The sequence below is a fragment of the Ambystoma mexicanum genome, chromosome 2p (assembly GCF_040938575.1).
Source record: "Ambystoma mexicanum isolate Mex_15411 chromosome 2p, UKY_AmexF1_1, whole genome shotgun sequence".
NCBI classification, from domain to species: domain Eukaryota; kingdom Metazoa; phylum Chordata; class Amphibia; order Caudata; family Ambystomatidae; genus Ambystoma; species Ambystoma mexicanum.
In genome coordinates this window covers 1,464,661,389-1,464,687,408 of record NC_090923.1, presented here as the reverse complement: position 1 = coordinate 1,464,687,408, position 26,020 = coordinate 1,464,661,389, and the positions used below count along the sequence as shown (strand labels likewise).

At 45.5% G+C, this 26,020-nt stretch overlaps 1 protein-coding gene across 2 annotated transcripts in view; it reads left to right on the top strand.

Annotated features, from left to right (window-relative positions):
• Nucleotides 1–26,020, top strand: part of PPL (periplakin) — a 261,709-nt gene that overhangs the window by 213,286 nt on the left and 22,403 nt on the right. For both annotated transcript variants that reach the window (XM_069646041.1, XM_069646043.1), the window contains exons 15-21: nucleotides 5,695–5,873; nucleotides 5,956–6,094; nucleotides 7,572–7,765; nucleotides 8,273–8,423; nucleotides 17,230–17,313; nucleotides 20,054–20,170; nucleotides 21,806–21,898. In XM_069646041.1, coding sequence (XP_069502142.1) covers nucleotides 5,695–5,873; nucleotides 5,956–6,094; nucleotides 7,572–7,765; nucleotides 8,273–8,423; nucleotides 17,230–17,313; nucleotides 20,054–20,170; nucleotides 21,806–21,898 — 957 coding nt within the window. The remainder of the gene's footprint in view (nucleotides 1–5,694; nucleotides 5,874–5,955; nucleotides 6,095–7,571; nucleotides 7,766–8,272; nucleotides 8,424–17,229; nucleotides 17,314–20,053; nucleotides 20,171–21,805; nucleotides 21,899–26,020) is intronic.

The following is a 26,020-nucleotide window of genomic DNA, read 5'->3' as shown; positions in this document are numbered from 1 at the left end:
AAGACCTTTTCTGGGACTTCTATTCCTTGTGTATAATGTATACATTGTTTGCACACTCTGTAAAATGGGCAGTCCCATGGTGGAAGTAGGGACACACCTACTATAAACCTCTGTGACCTGGGGAACGTGGATCCACTAGGTCCAAATTCTCCAAAAGTTGTGCCGTAACGTCTTAGATAATATCCCTTCTCAGATATTTTCCCAGAGTTTCACCATCCCCCTTTCCCGAACGATTAATTCTCAGCCACTGATTCCGGGTTACTGGGCAGGGCTGGTACTGGAAGGACTTGCACAGGCACCTGAAAAACCAGTACCAGAGCTGGAGGAACTGTTGCAGGAGGGGGATTTGGTAAAGGCACTGAAGGAACCGGTGCATGTGCGAGCTGGAGGGACCAGTGCAGGTCGGCGGAAGGAGCGGTGCTTGTATAATTGCAGAAGGTACATAAATGGGAGCAGCCAGGCCCCCGCGGTGATGAGGTAGCCTTCTGTTTTATGCCCGAATGGTTTCCAAAATCATTCTGTTCAAATCAGCGATTTCAATGGATACCGTTTGAGGCCTTCAGAGACTCCTCTCCCTCTATGAGGTGTGACGCCTCAGTCGCTGATAGCATTTAGGATTGGGAGTGAGTATGTGAGAGTCTCTCCCTTTCAGCCACCCTCCTCTCCATAATCTCAGTAATTTACGGCAGAAAAACACAAAGCACACCGGTAACCAAAAAGTATTTGCTGCCGCTCTCCTAATTGATACCTGCAGACTCAGGGGCTTGTTCCACTGTGCGGGCGCCAGACTTCCATGCAGTTCCATGGAACTTCCAGATCAAGTTGTTTTCAGGACCCATGGAAGAACAGCAAGGAAATATGGACACAGTTGCTGTGCCCACATATCGGTACAACAGACATATGCCATTTGTAACAGGATCATCCTATCAAGCCACATTACGCTGTTTCTTCAAACTAGAAAATGAAAACACAATTAACATTAGCTTTTTAAACAGGTGGGGAATTGCCAGGTGTTTCACTGTATGCACACCTCAGGATGGGAGGGGAAATGTTAAGAGGTAGTAATTGTTTAGGTGATTTACATATAGCGCTTCATGCGAGATTCCTCTCCCTTCTCCGTCATGTAATAACAGATGTTATTATCACCAATGTTATGGGGTTCAGTGGATCGACTCTTCAAGGTTGTAGAGCAAAGTCGGTACCACTGTGTTTCAAACATGTTAATGCAGAGTGCACTTACCTCTGAAGTGAGCACTTAGCTTCCTGACCTATCCTACGTAATGAGAGGTAAAAAGTGACCGTAAAGAGTTCTAATATAAATGAGGAGAGAAACTAAGGACATAATGTAAGGAGAGAATAAGCACCATAGACTGCTAGTGCCTGCACCAGAGGTCTCAACTGTGTGGCACATGACCTTTGCCCAAGTTGATGGTCCCGAGGGAAAGGCGAGGGCCTATATTGAGGACAAAGGTCACACACTAGAGCATGATGGAAAGGGCTCTAAGGGGATTAGAGCTTGTGCAGTGCAGGGAGGAAAAGGGCAGCCTCACCTGGGCCTTCCTGTGGCACAGCTTGTCCATGTCTCCTTGACCAGTGCCCGTGAGTACACATCACAAAGGGAAGCTTGGAATGCCGCCTGTACAGATGGCTAGTGCCTCCACTCAAGGCTTGTTGATTTAATGGAGAGCTGGAAGTTGAGATAAGAACAAAGGAGGTGCATACAATGCAGGTTTCTACTGTGGACAGAGCTTTGACTCTGCACTTTCTTTTTTTTAATTAGTTTTTTTAATTTATAGATTGTTATGTACATCAGTTGAATACAACACAATATCAAACAAAGAGCACAAAGAAGTGCAATGCACTTTCCACAAAACCAAGTTTTAGCAATTCGACAAAACATCGAGAAACCAAAGGTCAATAATGCAATAGGAAAACGAAAGAAAAGTATCCAATAAATACATTCAACCCTATACAAAACACACAACAGCACAACTAATGACAGAAATGAAAAAGAAAAAACACAAACCAACTGCGCACAATCCCACAACCAAATCAGAGCCCAACAGCAGTCACGCAAAAGCTACCCATATAGATCATTAAAGGATGACCAAACTCCTCTATACATATCAGAGTGATCTTTTATCTTGTACAACACCCACACATATCAGAGATATCTTTTTTCTTGTACAATACTTTCTCATAGTATGACAGTATAGCCAAATCATTTATCCATTCATCTATCTCAGGCTTTTTGCTGGGTTTCCAATCCTTTAAATTTTGCTTCTGAGCAACCACCAGTGCTCTAACCAACTACTTTCTCGAACAATAAGTAGCTCCCCTATTAAATCCACTCAACTATAATATTGTATGTTTCGGACACCTTGAAATACTTGCATCCACAACCAATTCTGTGTGATCATGGACTTGCCTCCAAAACACCTCCTCTCTTGCACAGCCCCACAACATGTGCAGTAATGTCCCTCCCGCCCTGCCACACCCCCAACAATGATCATCTCCCTAAAGGCCCAAGGAACACATTCTGTCCAGGGTCCAATGCAGCCTCCCCAAAACCTTCTGTCTTACAAGCCTCAAGTTAAGATCCAACTTCAGCATAGTAGATTCTTTAATTGCCCCTTCCCATTCACTTTCCGACAAGTCACAGCTGAGCTCCTCAGACCACTTAGATCGTATATGATCCCACCCAACAGAAACCTCAGTACCACCTGGCATACGTCAAAGAAAGGATGACACCACCCGTGACAGAATGTCAAAAACCTTGAATAGATTAGGTTTCTAAGCCAACGGGGCGTGCAATATACCAATCCTCTGAGACAATAGAGTACACAACTCCATATATCTACGCTTCTCAATCCTAGCTAGGCCATATTTACCCTGTAATTCTTCAAACCCAAAAATCTGATCCCCTCCACCAAATCACTCACACACAGCACACCTTTCAATTCCCAACTATTCCAAAACAACATCTTATTATTCCTCTAAAAGGCTGGATTATACCACAAAGAAGCATCTTTTATGCAGCCAGACAATTTCATCATTTTCTTTCAACAAATGAAGCAGTGCAGCTTGGGTCATCTGCATTGTGGTAGAATTTTAGTCGACCGTGGCGACTTAGACAAAGTCACAAACTGGAATGGTGATGCAGCCCAATGCTCCATACTCAACCAAATCAGTGGATTCACCATATTGCAAACAAAGTATAACGCCGATTCTGTAAGGACAAACCCGCTACAGTACTAAACCAGATCCAGATAACCAAACCCTCCCATCATATCCTCACGTGCCAGAATATAATGTGAGGTCCTCTTAAATTGTGTATCCCCCATAAGAATTCCTTAAACACTCTGTCAAACACACATAGTACATTTTTAGTAAATTGCAAGGGCAGGGACTGAATTTTTTTTAATAACATTAATTCTGCCCCTTTAATAAAATTAATTCTGCCCCACACACTCAACCTAATATTGTTCCATTTATCAATATCCTTTCTAATATTCTAAACATCTTTCTCCACGTTAACAGGCCCAACTTTCTTCGGATTCTGCATCAGCGTTATCCCTAAATAGACAACACCCTCCTTTCACCACTTGAAGTCCCAACCCTCATCATCACCCGACAACAACCTGCCATCAGGGGAAAACTGTCACTCATTGTCCAGTTAATCTTATGACCTGAGTAAGCCAACTTCATCTACAATGCCCCTCAAAAGTAGACAACAAACATGAGGGTCGGATAACGCAACTACCAAGCAATCAGCATAAGCCAACAGCTTAAGTTCAACAGGTCCAAATCGCAAACCCTGAATATCCACACTTTGACGGATAAACGTATTCTGCGGCTCTCGGGAAATATTAAACAAAAAGGGAGATAAAGGACAACCCTGCCTTGTACCTCTATCCAGTCCAAATGACTCTGACATAGGGCATCTTTACGACTGTGCTGGTCCGGTAACAACAGTGCCGGCAGGCTTACCGGCACCGTTGTTACGGGACCGGCACAGTACGACTCTGCGGGCGGGTGCCGTCCCGTCCGCCAGGGTCTGACCTGGCAGGTGGAACGGCACCCGCCCGCAGAGTTTCATGGAAGCACCTGCACTGTTATTAACGGTGCCGGTGCTTCCGTAGTCCACATTCCCATTGAGTCCAACGGGACTCAAATGGGAATGGGGATTTACATTTACCGGCGCCTGACTTCCTGGAACACGGGGGTTGTAATCCCCCGGTGTTTCCGGAAAGCCAGACGCCGGTAAATATTGCAAGACCGGCGGCAACCTGCGGGTTTTACCGGCACGGTTTCCGACCGGACTGGTAATGAGGTCCATAGTACCAATAACCCAAATCCTCACTGACGCACTGTAGTGCAAACAATTCACCATATTAATAAACACCTTGCCAAAGCCCATGCTGCCCATCGTGAACTCTAAAAGCCTCCAGCTGTCAAATTTATGCCCAAGCACATACCCAAATCGCTTGCTTATGAACCCAGAGTGTACAGTATGAATCCCTTCACCGATACAACCTCTCAACCTATCTGAAAAAGCCTTTACTAGAATCTTCATATCAACATTAAGTATAAGGATATCGGTCGATAATTCTCCCACCTAGAGTGATCTTTGCCTGGTTTAGGAAGTAAAGTAATAAGAACTTCCTTCATCGTCGAACACAATTCCCCTCTCACCAGTAGAAAAAAGAAAGAAACAGACCTTACGCAGTGGTACTGAAATTGCTGCTGCACTGTGAATTCTCTTTTCAGGAAGTCATCATTGAAGAAAAGGGACTTCATAAGTGCAGTGGCTTCAAGAACCACTGGGTAAGGTCTGTTTCGTTCTTTATTTAAATCTAAAAAATCCCTTAACACAGCGTGTGAGGTAGGCGGGTGCTAAGGGAGGGGAGAGTCAGGGAATGGGGGGGCAGGCCGAGCTGCACACAGACTGCTCAGAACGTGGGCTTATATCAGTGAATACAGCCTGCGTTTCGAGCCTCCTGATTGGCTAGCGTCCTCCCCTTCCCGCCCCACCCCCCAGGTGCTAATGACTTATATATAAAGAGAATATAAGGATAGACCGCAAGGAGAGAATAAGCGTAATGGCTAATAAAAGAAGAGAATGTAAGGACGGAGTGTAAGGAGAGAATTAACGCAATGGCCAATGAAACAAGAGACGGTAAGGCGAGAATTACCGTTTCATCTGAAGCTAAGTGTAAAGAAGAAGTGGGTATAGCATCCGAAGGGCCGAATGTAAGAATGAAAGTGGGCCTTTACATCTAAATGAAACAAAGACCACACTTAAAGAGATCTCTCCAAATACACACACACTCCCTGCTCATCAAAGAGACGTTCTGTCAGAGAATTGTAAAGTGTCAAAGCAAATGCTGTGAAGGTGACGGTGGAAACGCCATTGCTCGCCCTATGGGATAAGGGAGTCTGCCTCACTCTGGGGTTCTCAATCTATAGACGCCATTGTTATCCAACAGCAAGGAAGATGAAGGCATGAAAGTCAGTATCCTTTACTCTAACATGTTGTACCAATGACCTGTGATACACTTCACATTCTGATGTCGGTGGGCCCTTGCTGATCGTGGGTCTTCTTACCTCTTGGCCAGGAAATGCATGGAAAACAGACCAATGTTCATGCCTGGTCAAACCAAGTAACTCTAGCACTGTCCTCTTTTGCTCCAGAACATCACCAATGAGGTCCGACAAATCGAGCCGGAGATGAACCGGCAGCTACGTGAGAGTGAGGATTACCTGTCAGCTGTCCCGAGCAGCAGCAGTGCTCCCATGTTACGCAACAGGATGGGGGACACTGGCAAGAAGTATGTACGCGTCAATCAGCTGCTGGCTTCCGCTCAGGAAAAGTAAGTCATTGGGCCTCCCCAAGATGATGCAATCCTCTTACTTGTCCCACCTCAGAATGTTTGACCTTTTCTGTGCTTTCAGGGTGGAAGGGTCAAACCGATTGGAGAGCAGCCTAAAGGAAACCAAAGACTTGCTGGCCTCGTATGAAAACAGACTGGCCCAGGAGGACACCGCCCCAGGGGACCTCCGCGCTCTGGAAAAGAAGCAACAGGAGTTAGCTGTAAGTGGTACTTGGGTTATGTCAGGTGACGGTATAGAAGCATACATGTATTTATGGCAGGAGAAGCACAAGAACATGTTAAAAAAAATCCAGGTTTTTTCCAAACATGAGCATGGAAGTTGAGGTTGGTTTCCCAAACTGACCCTGTAACGAATACCACCCGGCCACCAGAGGAAGATTCGTTTAGGCAGAGGCAGTCGGTTCGACCTTAGCACAGGCTTTGATTTCACATCTGAAGTAAGTGCATGCTTGCTGAGCCAAAACTAGAGTTCCACTCTTAAATCCCTGAAGAGTAAGCCTAATCCTCTGCGATGCTTTCTTAGCCCACCATCTGGCGGGAAGCCATCTTGTCAATTGACTAGAGATGTACAAGATATTTTCTGTGAAGTGAGGCCTTGTGCTAAAGAAACCAATCACACACACACACCCACTAACAGCAGCGCTCTGCCTTTTACACACTTTGAGTGACAGGTCGGTGTTTAATGATGTTTTTCGCCGTGATTCCATTGAGTGATTGCGGCATTGCCCATTTGCCTGATGCAGCATCCAAAGCTTTTAGCTGGGGGTCATTTATGGTGAGGGTGCAGGCTTGAGGCCTAGTAGTCATTTAGAGTACGGCTTTGGCTGGTGTCTTACCCTTCTGTGTGCCTGCCCCTAAGAGTCCACAGTGCCCGGGGTGGGGGAGTGGCCCAGGGCTAACTTCCTCAGCCCCTGCCCAAAGGAGGACATATGCTTATCCAAAGGGCACTGTAAGCGTAAGGAAGCCCACAGTTTGAGGCGTCCCCCTGGTTTCAGCCTTAGCTTCAGGAGTCAAACACTACATGTTGTGACGACAGCGTGATTGATAACGCCAGTCTTTAGTGCACCATCTCGAGACCATATACTATTTGTGACTATGTGTGACAATACTACAGGGTGCTGATTAGTGGGCCTAAACTTGGATCTGTAGGACAGGCGCATTGCTGTCCACCTGAACAGCACAGCTTCAGTAGGACACTTTAGGTCCAAAGCAGGGAAAAGAGAGCATGCCCTTTAAATCTGGAATATATGTGGTGGTCTGCCACAAACTGTGTACTTATGTATTATTATTATTATTCAATATAGCTTGTCAGTTGTATTTATATTATTGAAAGCTTGAGATTTGCAAATGTATGCTACGTAATTGTATAATTTATAATTTTTTTAACAATGGTTGTGAAACCCAGACACCAACAGATTTTTAGGATGATTTTGAAGGGCCTTTCAAGAGAATGGGACGAGACATGAGTTTATTAAAACGGGTTTGAAGGACTGAAGTCTCTGTGATGCAAACTCTCTATTTTATCCCAAATGAATCGAAGGTAGAGTTCCGTTTTTGAGAATCGTCAGCTACCCCCTTGTTGTGAGAGTGAACCTTACCTCATATGAGACTTCTCCCGAGTACCCACCTCTTCATCTGTGTGTTCATCTCTCTTCCTCCTTTCCTCCCGCCATGCAGACCATCGCTTCTGAGCTCCAGTCCAAGAAGGGCCTTCTCACACAGGCTGACCAGAACCTCCAGAAAAGCAGGAAGACCTGTGCTGAGCTAGCAAGCCGCTTCCAGGAACACTGCCCTGACATTGACCGCGAGGAGACCGAGGTGGGGAAGCTTGGCCAACGCTTTGACAACCTCAACCAGCAGATCCAGAACAGGTCAGAAGCTGAAGAACAAATAGGCACTCCACCCGCGGGTAGCTCAGGCAGCGTTCTGTGCCACATCCTGCCATGGTGGTGGGTGAGGTATCAGACACCTGCCCAAACATTCACATGTAAATCACCTTGAGACTGCTGCTTCCGGACCCTACTGATATTTAACCTCAAATGATTTCAGAGTTCAGATTACACATCAAAAACACTGCTCATTGTATGGCGGAATGTACTTTTCCCCGCTGGTTGTGAAGGGGGAACACTGTGGGGAACACTACTATTTTCAGTACTCAAAGCAACTCGCCCCTTTTGCCCACAGTGTTTTTGAAGTTGCTGGTACTCCTGTCATTATTTGGTTGCAAAGAGCTCAATTGTCATTGTCTGCAATGCAAGACATGTTTATAGTGCAGAACACAACGTTTTCAGTGATGTGCAGTCAATGAAGTTCTGGTGTACAGCACAATGAATGAAAGAAATTAATAAATATGAGGGCTCCATTCTGCACTCTTACAGATCACAGAGCCTGGAGAAAGCCAAGATCTCCTACTCCAACTACCGCAACGGCTACGACGACATCGACCACTGGCTCTCCGGCATCCCCAACCACGAGCCGCGGGAAACGGACAGTGTCAGGCAGGTGGAGACCAAGCTGAAGCAGCAACGGGTAAGGTGGAAGCCTCAACAGGATGGGGGGGCATTATATTAGGCACGCGTAGTGCTATGGGTCCGTGGGGGCAGCCTTCCAAAATCTCCTTATATGCATAACAATATTAATATGTGATGTTTTGTACAGCACCACATCCCTGGGCCTATTTCCAGTTTCAGGGGGCTTCGTAAGAGGTGTTACAATTACTGATATTATTGCCCACGTATGTTGTACTTAATTAGTGAATTCAGAAGAATGAATGCACAAGTTGCCCCATCAAAGTTCTGAACCCTTGTGCATGTGGCTTCCCACACACTATGTTTAAAGCAGCGGTCTGCAACCCTTGGCTCTCCGGATGTTTTGAACTATAGCTCCCATCAGACCTAGGCAGCATACTCAATGGTGAACGAGCATGGGAGTCGTAGTCCAAAATATCTGGAGAGCCACAGGTTGCAGACCACTGTTGAGCTATCCGTCATAGGCCCTCCCTGCGCCCTCAGCATTGACAATCCTTTGAGCAGCAGCTAGTGAGTTAAGCACTAGACTTCCCTCATGCGCCATCGTTATATACTCTTAATCAGTTGAGGCCAACGGGCCCTATATTGCATATTTGCCTCTTAACCTGGTTTAGCTCGATTCTCTAATTCTGAGATATAAGTGGGTTAAAAAAGATGAAAAAGGATTTGCAGCAGTCATTTGTCAACAATAATAACACAAAATTTATTTGGCAACAAAGCCATCAAAGTGCAAATAACAATAAACACATATTCCATAAATCAGGGTTTGAAATTAAGAGTCAATGAACTGGAGCTAAACCAGTTTCTCATTGTCAGGAGCTGCTGCTGGGGATCACATCGCAAACCTAACTCCTACAGGAGAGGCAAACCTAACTTTCTATACGCTTTATGTTTAAACATGTACTAGATGTGTCATAATTCTTCTTTATTAACATTCTCAAAGTTCATATTCATTTATATTATTGGGTTTTTATAACGCACCAGTTCAGTTTCTAAGTGCAGATCGGGATTTGAACCTCTGTTGCTCGCGCGATCTTGTTTCCAAGCCCAGCACGTTGCCCCTGTGCTATCCTCCGTTCACGTATCACAGATCTATGTCTGTAAGGCACCAGTTGGCCTAGGTAGCCAAACGTAGCGGTTTGGTTCAAGATATCCAGGCTCCCCTAGCCTAGAAGCAGGAGCTAAATAACTCCCACCAATTTCCAACCCTGCATAAATACATACATGTACTCTAAGAATAATACATTGCATTCATAATACTGTAAACAGCTGAATAAATGCAAGTTGATCGCAACTATTGCATGTAAATATCAATCCTTCTGTACGTTACATAGTGACTGAAAGCCCTTCCTACAGTGGAAGAAATGCTAAAAAGAGGCCTCACGAGCAATTGATTAAACCCTCTTCCTTATTAAAAATGCTGCACAAAAAAAGTGATCTAAAGCAACTCTAGTTTGTTTTCATCAGAGCTCAGTGCCTCCTCTGGCTGCCTTCGCCCGGGTTCCTTAAGTTCTGGCCTGATCCATTATTTCCTTGGGGCTGCATACAGGGGCCAGAACATGATGACATGAATAACTGTTTTTACAGCATTCCGTCAATTCGGACAGTGCTTTGAGCTCCCTTATACCAATTTGCTGGCAAAAGCTGGCAAAGGGGGTATAGCTAGATGGAACCTTGCCAGCAGTGATCTGTGGGTTGCTTTTTCCAATCAGGACAGGTACTGTTCGAAAGCCACAGTCGTTTTTGTATATCCAGATGTGGACTGGTTTATCACCTATGTCCCTAGAATTCAAAATATGTAACGGGGTCCAATCACCGACAGATGCTTTTACGATGTCTTTGATGTTGTCCCATCCGCATTGGCAGGCGCCTTCCCTTAAAAGGCAAGACTGAGCCCAGACATCATGATTTCAAGTTTCAGCCATTCCCAATTGCTGCCCATTAAGTCATAGACAACTGCAAGAAGTCTTCATTCATGTAGCGCCCACTTGTCGCTATTATTCAGATGAACCCATAAAAGAGGGGCTTCAAAATTACCACCTAAAAAAACCCAGCTGCATGGCCACTTCCAAATATGAAGGAATAGATGTGGCTGATGTCGGAATTGCTAGCAGCTGTTTAATACATGTCCTCTCTGCCAGGCCCAGCCTATATATCGCGGTGTGACTTGGCATGGACCGGCCTATAGGGAAGTATGGAGATTTCCCAGTAGGCCTCTTCACTCTGGGCCTCTTTTGTGTGGCATTTTGAAGTGTTTTCATTGTAAAAGGGTTGGGCTTGCTGAAAATGTGTACTATGGGGCCACTTTGAAAATTATCTCAAGGGCCTCTTTTGCTTCTCAGTAATTATTTCCAGGGCCTCTTTTGGTCCCCAGTAATTATTTCCAGGGCCTCTTTTGGTTCCCAGTAATTATTTCCAGGGCCTCTTTTCGTTTCAAGTAATTATTTCCAGGGCCTCTTTCGGTTTCAAGTAATTATTTCCAGGGCCTCTTTTGGTTCCTGGTATTTATTTCCAGGGCCTCTTTTGGTTCCCAGTAATTATTTCCAGGACCTCTTTTAGTTTCAAGTAGTTATTTCCAGGGCCTCTTTCGGTTTCAAGTAATTATTTCCATGGCCTCTTTTGGTTCGCAGTCATTATTTCCAGGGCCTCTTTTGGTTCGCAGTCATTATTTCCAGGGCCTCTTTTGGTTCCCAGTCATTATTGCCAGGGCCCCTTTTGGTTCCTAGTCCACCCCTAGGTGTGACCCCACAGCTCTGAACCATATACCACCGCTGAGTGTGCTGTTGCTTTGTAGGCCTCCACAGTAGGAAGGATAGCATTTGCCACTGGTCTGCGCATAAGCAGAAGAGTAGCCCCGGTCCTTTGTCTCAGAATACATTACTCTGCGTTCCTTCCACAGGCCATTGCTGGATATGCAAATTCCTAGATAATTCATCGCGGGAACTAGGCGAATGTTTCGCCATTCAACACCAAACCTGGTTTCACTTTCCTGCCATTGGGATGATGGCATACCATTGCCACGGTTCTTGCATTGCTTGTCAGCTTGAAACCATTGCTAAAGTGCTCTTGTGCCTGGATCTGCTTTTTGATATCAGCAAGTGTTTCAGATATAAGAGCGATGTCATCCGCATATAATAATATAATAAGTACGCGACTTTTACTCTGACTATAATCCGGCATGGCAAACAGTATTTTGAATAATGGTTGCAAATTTGTTAATGTATATTATAAATAAGAATGCAGCCGAAACACCTTTCCCCGCACCCTTATTTGTTGGTACTTTTGCCACATTGTCCATATCTTACTCTTGCTTTTGGCCCGGAATAAAATGACTGCGGTGCAGTAAAAAAACATAATCCCTTGAAAGCTGCCCCCAAGTTAGATCTGGCTCATCGAAGGCCTTTCTAAAACCAACAAAGACAATATAGAGAGATTCATTCTTAGTATTTATGGATCTAAAATGAAAGCCATCAGTGAAAAAACACAATGTGCAACTGTGCCTCTCTTCTTCCTGAAACTGTCTTGCAAGTCAGATATAATAGCAAGCTCGTCTGCTCAGTCTTCAAGCCTGGCCAAAAGTACCTGCCCATAGATGTTACCATGTGCATCAAGCAATGATATGGGGCGGCTGTTGCAGGGGGGCGAGGTCTCCTCCTTCTTGGGAATTGGCATAGTTGCAGAAGTGGTCCATGGTAAAGGAACTGAACTTGTTGAAATTAAAAGGTTAAAAAAAGAAGTTAGAAATGGGCCAGCCCGTCTGTGTTTCGCTCCTAAATAATTACCCTGATATCATAGCTAGGCCAGGGGCCTTTCTGGTTTCAATGTAACTAGTGCATTCGTGCCCTCAGAAAGATTAAATACAATAAGTCATTTGTCGTTCTTGAAAAATGTAGTTGAGTGGAAGGTTTAGTTCTACCACTCTAAGCTCGATAGATGAATTAGTGGGTCAATGAACCTGCTACACAGAACTCTAAGCAATCTGCAACACAGCTTTTTATTACTTCAAGATTAAGGAAATGAGTCTGTTGGTTAATAATGCAGTTGTTCTTTTGAAAATTCTATAAAGCGAATGAAAAGATTAATGGGGAATATTTATGTTCAGCTGTTATAATCATTGCTCTGTCAGATTTCATTTTTTCTTTGATATGTTTTTTTTTAGCCAAGCTTCACTACTCTTTTATTTTTTTATTTGAACGCAGTGCATGTATTTTTCTCTGCCCCTAGTGCTCCACAGACTTAGCTTGGCAATGCACTTGCCACATTTGTGCAGTAGCAAATGTTAATTATCAGTTACAACACAGCATGTGTAGAGGCCAACAACACCTGCACCTTCCATGTCGCCATGCGGTCTGAGATGTCATCATCAGATCCCATCCGAGCAGGCATGCCACAGGGATTGAACCTCAGACCCTTCCTGTTCAACAGCTTAACCAACGACATCCCGACAGATCTCCAAAAGACTGACCTTGCACTGTATGCGGACGATGTTGCAGTAATCTCCCAGTCATTCAGCGAAAAGGAAGTGGCAGAGAACCTGTGAGCTTCATTGGATCCCATCTTAGCGTGGTACAGCAATTGGCGTATAGAACTCAACACCAGCAAGACAACTGCCACGCTGTTCACCAGAAAGGAGATCAGGGAGCATTCACACGTCAGCCTCAACAGGGAAACCATCAAGCTCGACCCTGGGCAGCAAACTCAACTGGAGAAGCCATATCGAGTATACTCAGCAGAAGTCAACAGGCAGGATGGCAGCGCTGTACCCACTTCTGAAGACCAAGTCCATGCCCCTCTGGGCAAAGATCAACATCTACAAGGCGACCATGAGACCGACCCTGATGTATGTTTCCTCAGCATGGATGACCTGCCATGAGCGACACCAGAAGAGTCTTCAGGTAGTCCAGAGCAAGGCTCTGTGGATATCGTCTGGAGCTCCACTCTTCACAAGGATAGCTGACCTTCACAGAGACAAGGACATCGAGATGTTGGACGAACATCTAGCAAAGCTGAGTGAGAACTTCTGCAAAGGATTGGATCAGAACCCGAACCCTCTGATCAGAAGACTCACTGCCACCACTGCAAACCCTTTCGACCGCTACCTCTGGCCCATCATGGCAAAGACCCTGTAAAACCAGCCCTACTGTGACAAGTCCACCAGACCATGAACAATCCTAACCCATGACTACATAGTCAACCTGAGAAGCTGGAGTAATGAGGCTCAAGTATGGTATTAAATAATCACAGCTGATAGATAAAATCTTTCAGCAAGAAGAAGAAAGAAAGAGAGAGCAAAAACTGCAGAACAGCGGCAATGGATCCCACAAAGTCAAAAAATATAGGATAACCTATAAAGTGACCAGAGAACAACACGATAATCTAAAGGCAAGCAAGAATCCAGGCGGAACCAGACAAAATGTTGCAATAAACTCCCAGGGAAAGCAGTCACGGACAGATGCACTCTCATTCAATAGAACTCATTTGCACCCTGGAGGTGTGCAAAAGCCAATAAGGCTAAGAACGGAGACTGGATCTGCTAAATGGCGCCTGTGTCTCAGCAGCGTACCTCTCACCTTTCCTTCACCACCCGCTCTGCCCCTGTTCTTTGTATTTTAGAAGAGTATTTTTGGCCGTGCGCAGTGTAAATCCCAGTAGCATGACAACATGTTTGCCACTTATGGGTCACGCTTCCTGTGCTGCATGGTCGACTTCATGGAAATAGAAGGAGGCTCTTTGTTTTAGCTCCCTTTCCGTTTCCCTCGACCACCATGTTGTCTAAGGTTTGTTTTCTTTCATAAAAACTTGCATGCTCGCACGTTTCTTTTTATAAATGAAAATGGATCTGAAGACTCCACAAAAGACCTCGCTGAGCTGCTCTGTTAACCAGGACTGGTGGGACATCAGCATGCAGCACACCAGGCAGTCGTAGGTACTACTGCTAAACTACTGCTGCGCACATTCGCCGAGTAATACCACAGCGAAAGCTGAAACCAAGAATGATACAAAACAAAAGTCAACATAACAAAGACATTCAACTCATGCAGGATCAAAATTTGGCAAGAGACGCGGTTTACCTATAACAAGGACCGATGGATGCTGCAAGGAAGCTGAACAACAGCGAGTGATCCAGGTAAACTATGGAAGAACAAAAGTGAACAGAAACCAAAAGATCAAAACCCTGACCTAGGAAGCACACCATCCACATGGGACAACAATCAAAGCGGCCTCCCGTGCTACCCCAGGCAAAACAAGCTATTTCGTCATGCTGTCCACATGTATGCAAAAGCTATACCACATTTGAGGGTTCGGAAGTTTATTCAAGCATGCAGAAAAAAAAAATGCTGTTGGCTTCAACAAATCCTTTGTGAAGTGGAACTATTAGGAATCTTCACCAAACAGGCCTAAGTCCAGAATTGGCTGACTAACATGAAGCTCGACTGATTCAAGTCTTAACTGCAAACCAGTGCAAAATCTCTCAGCCTTAACATCGACTGTGACTTCACAGTCAAAGACCCACAACTTTCATCAGTGCCCTGAGTTTCAGAAGGCTTGTCCAATCCATGTTCATCTCCCACCTGGACGGTGGCAACACCCTATCTGCAGGAATCCTAGATGCCACTCTGGTACCTCTGAAAGTTGTCCAGCAAACTGCAGCACGTCTAATTAGAGGACTAAGACAATTAAATCATATTACCCCATCTAACGCCTCAAGCATGCTTCATATTCAAGACAGCCAGCATCACCTACAAAGCAGTCACAAGAAAGAACAACACTATTCCTGGCCAGGAAACACCATCTTCGGATGACGACATGCAACAAGAAGTTATGACATCACCAGGCTGGAAACAAATAAGCGCAAAAGGGGAAAGACAGGAAATAGGATGCCTAGCAGAAACAGGCCTGTATCTGGAACAAGTGACCAATGCAGATAAGACTCGTCCGCTCCATTGTACACTTCAGAAAGGACCTGAAGACCATACTCTTCAAAGAACATCTAACCAATCACTGATCCCCCAGATGAACCGTGCTCCCCTTTTGGAACTCCCCTCTCCTGTGCTCGCCTTCCCCATTCTAGCTCTTCTGCTACGCCCAGACACTTATTTGGGACCTTCTAGGTGCACCTTATGAACTTTACTATGCACTTTCTGTAACTAGTGCCTAGATGCCTTAGGGATTTGTGGGCTAAAATAAATGCACACATAAAATTAAAATAAAATAAATACATTCTGCTTCAGTAATTCTAGATTATAGCCACTCCAGTTTGGTGTCCTTCATTTTCACCGCTATTGCAGCAGACTTGTTGTAATACACCTCAGGGGAATCATGGAAGGCCCTCTCATACATTATGAGGCATGCCTTTTCTGTAGTCTCTGGGTTGCTTCCCTCCTGCCGCTGTGCACCAGTAGAAGGTGTAGGATTAAAGAAGTCCTCCTTGTTTCCACTCTTTTGCATTGCAGTTCCTTTTGTCATGTGTCTCCCTTTCCTGAGAACTATTTATGTCCCACCATCTCTCTTTTTTCGGTGCCTTTGCCTATTGGAACAAACAACAAAATGTACGTGCCAACCTGTCCCGTGTCCCAGGTACCTACAGAAAATTGAAGCAAGTATTCACATCCACAACGAACTTTGTTCTCTGTAGTCACTGTTTTTGGGTGCAGAGTGACCGACCTGCTTCCAGATGCCACATACCCCAAGCCATATGCAGAAGCCACAGTCGTCTTAGCTGCAGGAAGCTACTCCCACTTAAGTCTGCTGTTTAGCAGATTAGGTGCCCCTTACTTTCAATCTTTGATTGCAGTAGCGTGTGGAGCTGCTTCATCCGCCATCATGGCGGCTTTGTAGTATTTGCAGTTGCACAAAAGGTACCTCTTCATGTGCATTCCGCGTCCCTCACATGGGATCACTGCTTCAAAGCAAGAGCCAACAGGTTGCCAAAGGTAGAGCTTTGGGTGCCTTCAAGCTCTGCTGCATTGCCCAGAGCCAGTAATCCTGTCAGCCAGATCATGGTAAAACAGAGCTCAGAGTCAACAATACGATCTCGGAGCCCAAAAAGCACCGCCAACCAACAGTTTATTTTGGAGGGGTTCATCGAGTTTTGACACGACTGGGGTGTCTACAACCCGGATAGGCACTCTAGAAAGCAACATTGTGTTTTTAACTGCTGAATGAAATTTCACTAAAATTGCACAACACACCAATGGAAGGCAAGCACCATCAGCGGTTTGGGAATCTTTTTGCAGTCCTTTGTGGGTAATACTAAATGGTCAATGGTCTCCAGCTTTGTTTTTTAGATTGTTACTCAACCAATCAAATCCCCCTAACAACCACTGTTCGGAAACACTTTGTGCTGGCTTGTTTGGGCTACCATTAACCTGTGCATGCACACTAGAGAGCAACAATGTGCGATTTTGGTGGAAATTGCCGAATAAAAGGTGCACAAGCAACCCATTGAAGCTACATACAAACTGCCTGGCAAATTCATTTTACTTTGATTAATCAGTTTCTCTTCAAAGTAAACCCAAATCACCAAACATTGTTTGTATCGAAAGATACACTTTGGGGCCCCAACTATACCTTTAGCCACTCTCCCACTTCCCACCACCCCACAACCCATATTCACCAAAGTTACCAACACTTGTAGATGTCCAAACAACTGGAGGGAAATGTTGGGGCTGAGTGAGCCGTGGGGCTAGCATTATAGGCTGCCGAACATGGATCATTCCTGTGACAGCGACAATGCAGCTTTAACTCTTATGCATATGCTTCTTCCTCGGTAAAGTAATACTTGTGCCATTCTGTGTCTTCTGCAGTTGCTGCTCAGTGAAATTTCCGCCCGGGAACAGGACCTGAAGAAGGTGTCCAACAACGGCCAGCAGTACCAGCAGGCTGTGAAGGTGAGGAGATGCCTCCGGGTCTGCAAGACATGACTCACTAGAGCTATAATTGGGCTTACTTAATGTGCACCAACGTCTACAATGTTCACACTTACTCATTTGAATGATTAAGGCATTGGAGTCAACAAACCACCGTTGAGATTAAAAAACTAACATCCAAAGTGAATTAACTTGAGGACACCACAAGGCACTCTGTGATCGACCCGTACTGGGAGCCTTGCTTGAGGTGCACTGGGAAATCTCTGGTTACGCCGGGATTAGAGGTTCACAGGCTTCTGGTGCGTGCTCCTGTCTCCACATGATGCCTAGCATGGAGGTAGTCATGCTATTGCATCGGGGCTCAGATGGATTGGCAGAGCGCTGTATGGTTAGCGGTTATAAAGTAGCATGGAATGCTGCGAGCCAAGGGTGAGGGACATGGCAGAGCTGCACGTGTGTCCTAGGAATGGTGCTGCCCACTGACACCCCCATGTAGGGCCCCTAATGGAACAGCAGAGTCAGCTCCCGGCCTGTATTTAAGTCCATTGTCAGAGCTGTGAGCCGTGTGTACTGAAATAGCAGGGTTGTTGCTGGGCATGTTGAGAACATTTGATAAAAGGTTGCAGCTACCCCAAATTAGGGCTTTCTGCAGGTAATGACAGAGCTTCATTGGCAGGCTGTGAATGGCTACCAGAACTGGAACAGCAGGGGCCTCCGTAGATGTGTGCGAGGCGCCAATACTGTGTTAGAAGGCGGGGCTAGAGCAGGAGCCAATCAGGTTACTCCAAACCCCGGTTGACTCTAATGATCTTAGCCCTGGTTCAGAGCAAACTGTGCGCTGCTCACACCCACCTGTCATCTTCCCTTCCTCACCTCACTGCCTTCCACCTGCTCCCCTCCACTCATTGCCTCCCACCCGTGCCTTTTCCTGGCTCCCATTTACTTTCCTGTTGGTTTTGCGGCACCACCGTGACACTTCTCACAAGATCCCATGCCACCATGAAAATGGAAGAGGGGCTCCGCATTCATCCCCGCCTTCCATTTCCAGGGTTGCCATGTTGAGTGAGTATTTGTTTTAAACAACGAGTCAAACACTCAACAACACCTGCTTTTTCTAAGAAACACATTGCTAAACAGCACCCCGGTTTTTAAAGGGGTGCCATTAGCAAAAACCAAGCCCCCTCCACCCTGGCAGGCTTCACAGGAAGGTAATGGTGGCGGGGCACAGCGTTAAGGCCCTTGCTTTGCTCAGGTCTACAACTTGGGCCCCTGGGCTGCTAACGGCCTGTGAAGGTCCCAGGGGTTGGGTGGGGGGGGGGGCGATTATTGCTATATTAGCACCCAGGGCGAGTGTGGCAGCCAATCAAGTTGCTCAGAACATGGGCTGAATGTCATGATCTAAGCCTGTGTTCCAAACAATTGTACTACTGCCTGCACCTCTCACTGGCAACCCCTCTGCTTCCCCCGTCTCTTTCCCACCACTCACTCCTCCCGCCTACCGCTAAGTGTTGCAACACCACCGCGATGCCCCTTTCATGCCCCCAGTCCATCATTGATATGAAACAGGGGCTCGTCTCAGAGCCTCACTTCCATATCCATGGCGGGTAAGTGCTTGTTTGAAAGAACAGATCCAGCACTCGCCGCGATCCACTGTTTCAAACAAATACATTGCTATTAGAATCCCATTACATAAACCTGGGGAGCTATTAGCAATAATCACTGGCTCCCCAGGCTGTACCAGCTGGGACTGTCCTGGGGTCCAGCATTAGAGGCCGGAGTTCCCAGGCTGTTCTCACCCCTTACATCCTGGGGACCTGATGATTATTGCTTAAATAAGACAGTGAGCTCTAGTTTGGGATTGAAGCAGACAAAGAGGTGAGGGGGCACCATTCCCTGATAGCAGAAGATGCCATCCATGAGTAAGAATTGAGTTTGCAGCCCTGGAACAGGAAAGGGTGCATAAGGGGTAGATTGCGGTGCATTGGCGTCATTGCATCTGCACCCCAGTAATGCAATAGCATAGGCCGCCCGAAGGTCTACTACGCTTAGATGCAACTCTCAAAGCTCTGTGTGGGCGTCTTCGTGCCTCAGGTCAGAATTAAGATGTAGCTAACTGGCATTAAAGTGTACTGTGATAGCGGTGTAGGCGTCCCACTTCAGAAACAGCATCAAGACCTGTGGGTCAGGTGTGAGGTGGTGAGATAGACCCGTCTCTTGTTCCCAGGGCCAAAGCAGCAGGCACTCGGGGCCCAGTTTAAAGCAGTTTCCAGAGCAATGTGTAGATTCTGCACTTGATATGATATGATAGGTTATTATAATGCGCTGAATACCCAGAGGTTTCTAAGCGCGGACCCTGGGATCGAACCTGTGTGGCTCTCTGTCATCTTGCTTCCAAAGCAAGCACATTGCCACTGGGCTATCCTCCCAAGACAAGTGTTGAAATAGCAGGGGACGCAGTGGGTCAGGCCTGAGATTGGTAGAGGGGTGGGTGGTGGTGGTGGGGGGGGGAGGGGTGTGTGTGTGTGTGTGTGTGTGTGTGTGTGTGTGTATATATATATATATATATATATATATATATATATATATATATATATATATATATATATATATATATATCTAATGCAGGTCAGGATTGGGATGCACTTGAAGGAGTTGTCTGAAATGCTTGCCCTGGGAAAGTGACTCCTCGGTCTTGAAGAATGGGAGGGTGCCAGCGATTCTCCTAGCTTCTGTGCTAATGTGTGATGTCTCATCCTTCCAGGAGTACGAGTTCGAAACAGAAAAGCTCAGGTCCATAATGGACATGGAAAACCGACGGAATGGCATCAGCCCAAAAAGATCTAAAATCCAGTCACCAGCTGCAAAAGTGAAAGAAGAGGTAAAAGGGTCTCTAAAGTCTTCCTTTCGGGACAACTTATATGATATTCCATTGGTAACGCACCTATACACAAGTGTTTCATGGCGTGACGAGGCAAGGGAGGGGAAACAGAGGGAGGACAAAGACAACGATCTTACTAGGCTTAGTGACATTGAGATTGTGCAAGTGCAGGGGGGAGGGGAGGGGAAAAGTGCCAGGGGGTGGAGGGGAGGATGGGCAAGTGCCAGACATGGGATCAAAAACAACAAGGAGTATTGCCAACAGGTGGCAAGTGCGAGTGTTAAAGTGCAGACAACAGGTGTCTAATAAGTGGAGGTAAAGGGAATGTAGGGTTGCACATACAGACCACAAGTGCAGGGGTTGCCAGGAGGCAGTGCAGGAGTGAAGCTAGGTGGGCAGGGACCTGGGCCCAAGTTCAGAAGGTAACCAGGTGTGCAGTGTCAGAACAGGAGATCATCAGGGGAGAGGAAGGAGGAAGGCAGAAGCAAAGAGGAAGGTCTTGAGGTGCTTCCGGAACCGGATATGGTTCTGCTCAAGTTTCAGGGAGGCAGGGAGACTGTTCCAGAGGGAGGCGCCAGCCGAGGAAAGAGATCTGCCCCCAACTCGTTGCTTGGAGAAGCGACTGACCCTCAAGGAGTTGGAGGTGCAGGAGCGAAGAGCTTGAGTAGGAAGATAGTTCTGAAGAGAGAGTTTGAGATATTTCGGTCCCAGGCCCCAGAAGACCTTGTGGACTTTGGGGCCATCTGCCAGCACCCAGATCCGCGCCTCTCACACTTCTATGAAAACCAATCCTTTATTTGCCCCTTGCCATTCCTCAGATAACCCCTTTAGTCAGAACTGAAAGGATAATTTAGTCTGAGACGACTCTTGTCTGCGAGATTTTCTGGAAACAGACTATAAGAGGCGATTTATCTGCAGTTACCCCTAATATAGAACAAAAAAAGCGAAGTTCTCCTGTACTGTCGAAGAAGGCCACGAAAATCTTGAGAAAAGATTTCGGGTGTGTGGAAGTCAGCTTATGCTGTCTCACATCTCACACTCCATAACATGAAACAATTTGGTGTATGTGGAAGTCAGCTCATACTGTCTCACATCACACACTCCATAATATGATTTGCTATCCTTGACCCATTACTTCCCTCTATTATCTCATGAAGAGGAAGACCTCAGCCACTCATAAACCTGCCGCGCAGAGTTTTTTTAACACCCTGGATGTATCTGCCGGGCTAACACGCTGCCCTGGGTGTGTATGCTGTTCTAGCCTACTGCCTACATCCGCGCTTCCAGATATGTGTGGCTTACCATACAATCCGTATTTATTTATTTATTTTATTTGTTGGGTATTTATAATGTGCCTATACAGCGAATGGGGTTTCTAGGTGCATCAAGACAAAAGAGGGGGAGGAGGACAGGGACAAAAACAAAACGGTCCTACTAGGCCTTGAGTCATTCAGATCGTGCAAGTAGTAACAAGAAGTACAGGGGAGAGGGGGGAGAGGTTACATTAGGTGCAAAGTGAACAGCTACAACAGAGCGCAAGGCTGGCAAAAGAAGATAACATTGGAGTGGGTGCACACATTGGGAAAAAACAAAACTAAATCTCTAGTAAACTTAACGGAATCTTCTCTGTTCCAGGAAACCGTATTGGTTGGAAGGTTTACTGAAGTCAACGCTGTGAACAAGCAGAGGATGCAAAACCTGGAGTTCGCACAATCTCTCCTGCGACAGGTAAGGAGTCCTAGAGGGCAAGCAGTGCTGACACCTCTCTTGGCAAGCGCACTCGTCCCGGCATTCGCCATTTAATTATGACATTCGTTCGGAGTTAACTTATCTTCCTTCCATTCTCCCTTAATTAGCCTCCCTCAGATTAAGGCAAAAGCAAACCCTATATAGTCACATCCCCTCTTTGCCTCTTCGGTGCATTTTTGCTCACTCCCATCCTTTTCATTTGCCACAATCCAGTCATACTTGCTTTCCCTGACACACCTTTCTTAGTTTCTTATGGGCAGCCCATATCCCACAACGGTAGAGTACGCGGGGTGGACTGGCCTACGCTCATGCCCACTTCCTCCAAGGCCCATTTGTTCGAGGCCAATTTGTTCTCTCTTTTTTTTTAACACATTCCGCCACAAATATAGATGGATGGTTAGGTTTAGGTATTTATCAAGGTGGGGGATGGGTTGCGGGGGTCTCCCCATGCATTTTATTGCAGTCAAATGTGTAAACACAAAAATGAGAAATTCGAGAAAATGGGCCTCGAACACATTTTTAGAGGGCACATCGTAGATCCACTGGCCTAGAGGGATCTCTGGAGATTTCCTGGTAGGCCTCTTCACCCTGGGCCTCTTTTGTGTGGCAACTTCTTTCCAAGTGCTCTCATAGGGAAAGGGCTGGGCTTGCTGAAAATGTTTAATATGGGGGTACTTTGAACATTCCAGAGCCTCTTTTGGTTCCAGACGACCCTTGTAGAGTACCCATCAGTGTTCATGCCAACTTCAGTGACCTTTGTCTAATGCATGACTCAGATAATTTACTCCGGAAGCACTGGCGGTTCGGGAACACTGGCTGTAGCGGCAGCAAATAGAAAGATCCTGTCTTAATTCAGAGAGGCAGCCATACCCTCTAGCAACGTGAGGGAGCAGTGAAAGAATGCCAGTAGGGCTTGGGTGTCAAACATGGGGAAAAGGTTCATACACAGTGCAAGAGACATTTGATTGATCATCAGCTTATAAACCTACCCCACCTCCCAATGTTTGAGTAGATGAGAGTGTGAAGGCAAAGTTTACTAGCTCTGTGGGGCCCCCACATCATTACCATCACAAACTTGGCAAGATGGCAGCTCACTGCAAACAAGCAGTAGGCTTTGAAAGTCTCATATTTAAACAGTTTCTCTGATAAATTAGCTTGGCTTGCTTTCAAGGTATGGAATTGATGCTGGGGTAATTGCTATTTGTCTGTGCCAATGTCAGTTCACTTCCTCTTATGGAAGGCTGCACTAGCTGAAGCAAAGACACCCAACAGCTAGTGTCTGTATAAGGGTAATGATTGAAGTAACGACGGATTTATACGCGGCTGTCATTCAGAAATTAGAAACTGGTGTTGACCTTTGAATCACATCTCGGAGATGCTGATAATAAATGTAAACCATTTTGTCTTCATACTTTAGCCATTTGAATATTGGAACATGTATTCTTATGATCGATGTACTGTACAATGGTTCAAACTCTAGCCTGCACGTGTTTCGCTATCTCCAAGATTCTTTAGGTCATATTTGGGCAATTATGAACAATTATTGTGTGATTCCCAAAAATATTTTGATAGGCATGTAGATAATGTGTCTTAGAGGTAGTAAGATGTCATGTCTTGGTTTGTCTTAAAGTCTTTAGAGAGTCAACAACATGATTTAATGTTATTTGTTGATAACTCTTCATTCATTTGTAAGCGTTGTTTGCAAAGCCTTGCTATTCCATTTATATGATTACTTATAGTTCCTTAGGCATGACTGGTCAAGGCAATGTGTCACAACCTGCCCTTTGATCTTGATAATGTTTTACTATATTGAGAATGTGTGAAAAAGTCTGTTGTAATGGTGTTTAAGGAATAAATAGAGAACATAGAAGCAGTTAAAGACTTCAAGATAGCGAAACATGTGGAGGATAGGGTTAGAAACATTGGGCCTCATTACGAGTTTGGAGGTAGCCATGGAGCTATTAGCTCCATGGCTGCCTCCAAACCGGGCTCCTTTACCGGGTTCCTGCAATGGGGACCTAGGAGGACCCGGTAAGTCCTCCTCGCAGGAACCATTCCTCATTCCCATTTGAGCCCCCATAGGGCTTAATGGGAATGGGGATGGAGGTAACAACGGGCACGTTATAAGTGTCCCTTTGTTACCTCCCTCTTCCCCTCGCAGGACCCAGAAAAGATGTCTGATCCGGGTCCGCGAAGGGAAACTCATAATACGCGCTCCCGGAATGAAGGGGGCTGGTCCTGTGCCGGCCCCTTCATTCCGGGAGCGCAAGGGTCGTAATGAGGCCCATTGTATAGTAATTTGATCTTTAGGATATCATTCATAATAATGTATGTTCCAATATTAAAACGGTTGATTTATGAAGACCTACACCTACCTAATGATACATCCTATCATTTTTAAATAATTATTAGATGCATTTTTCACAATGTTAATTTCTGAATGACGGCAGTGCTATAAGCTATAATTCTGCAATTACTTCAATTGTTGCTTTAACTGTAGTACCAACCCCTCCCAGAAACAAAAACAATACTGCACCATGCATCTCTCTTTAACTGTAGTACCAATCCCTCCCAGAAACAAAAACAATATTGCACCATTCACCTCACTTTAACTGTAGTACCAACCCCTCCCAGAAACAAAAACAATATTGCACCATGCATCTCTCTTTAACTGTAGTACCAATACCTCCCAGAAACAAAAAGAAATTGCACCATTCATCTCTCTCGAACTGTAGTGCCAATATACCTCCCAGAAACAAAAACAATATTGCACTATTCATCTCTCTTTAACTGTAGTACCAATCCCTCCTAGAAACGAAAACAATATTGCACCAGTCATCTCTCATGCTTTTTAGGTTCAGTTACAACTGAGCTCTGCCACTGTCTATATTTTACTAACTGAAACATTTTGGAAAAATACCTTTATATCAAATAAAGATTTCATTGGAAACCATCCTCTGCCCAACTATTTCATACCAGCCTCATATGATAGCCACAATTGTAACAATGCCCCTAAACGTAAAGCATATTAAATCGCTCGTAAGAGGGTACCACAACTCTAATATAACAAAAAGCTGTATGTTGAATTGTAAAGAACACGCTATTTCCCAGTTATAAGCAGTTTTAACATATGTACTACCTTTTAAATTAGCTATGAAATATATACACTACATTTAAACTTTGGAATGGGTGTTCCTGTAATTGCATCCCTTTATTAAGTATACAGACCACCCACAATGCTCCTTTATGTCAAAATACTCAGATTGTATTCTTCCAGCAGCAGTTTGATCTTAGACTGAGAAGCAGCAGAGAAAAACTACAGAGCTGAGGCTTTATGGTGCAGAAGAACAAGTTACTTACCAACTGGTAACGTTCTATCGACTGGCAGTTCCTCCAACGTATTCCTCATCTTTGATAATCACGTCCAGCTTCGTCTGCTTCGGAAAAATGATCTTGGCAGAGGGCGTCATGCGTTGATGGCGTCGAGTCAATGTCCCTTTAAGGCCTCCATCGAGGGTGACGTCATTGGGTGTACAAGTAGCAAGTGCTGTGCCCGTTGGCCTCAGTTCTAGTTTTCCCTCCTGTTTGTGTTGGCTGTCAGTGTAAGCAAGTAGTAGATAGCCCTGCGAGATCTGAAGCTGTAACAGCATGAGAAACTCGACATAGGGGTAGGCTGGGAGGGCGATGAGGAATATGTTGGTGGAACATCCAGTCGAAAGAACATTACCAGGTGGTAAGTAACTTGGTCTTTGAATGGATTGTGTCCTCCATCGTATTCCTCATCTTTGATAGACACCCAAAGCAGTATGCAGAATTTGGAGGAGAGAGTAGAATTTGAAATTGTCTGCATTTTATAAGGCTGAATACAGTACCGCCTTACCAATGCATCATCCTGAGAGTAGGAAGCATCAAAACAGTAATGCCTTGTGAATGTATGCAGTGAAGACCAAGTTGCTGCATCACAGATACATTTAATAGGTGCGCCCCTTTGAATAGCTGCCGAAGAGGCCTATACCTCTGGTAGAGTGGGCCCTCAAACCTTCTGGCAGGTCCTTGCCTGCCAATTTGTTGCATTGCGAGATGCCAAGTATAATCCACCTT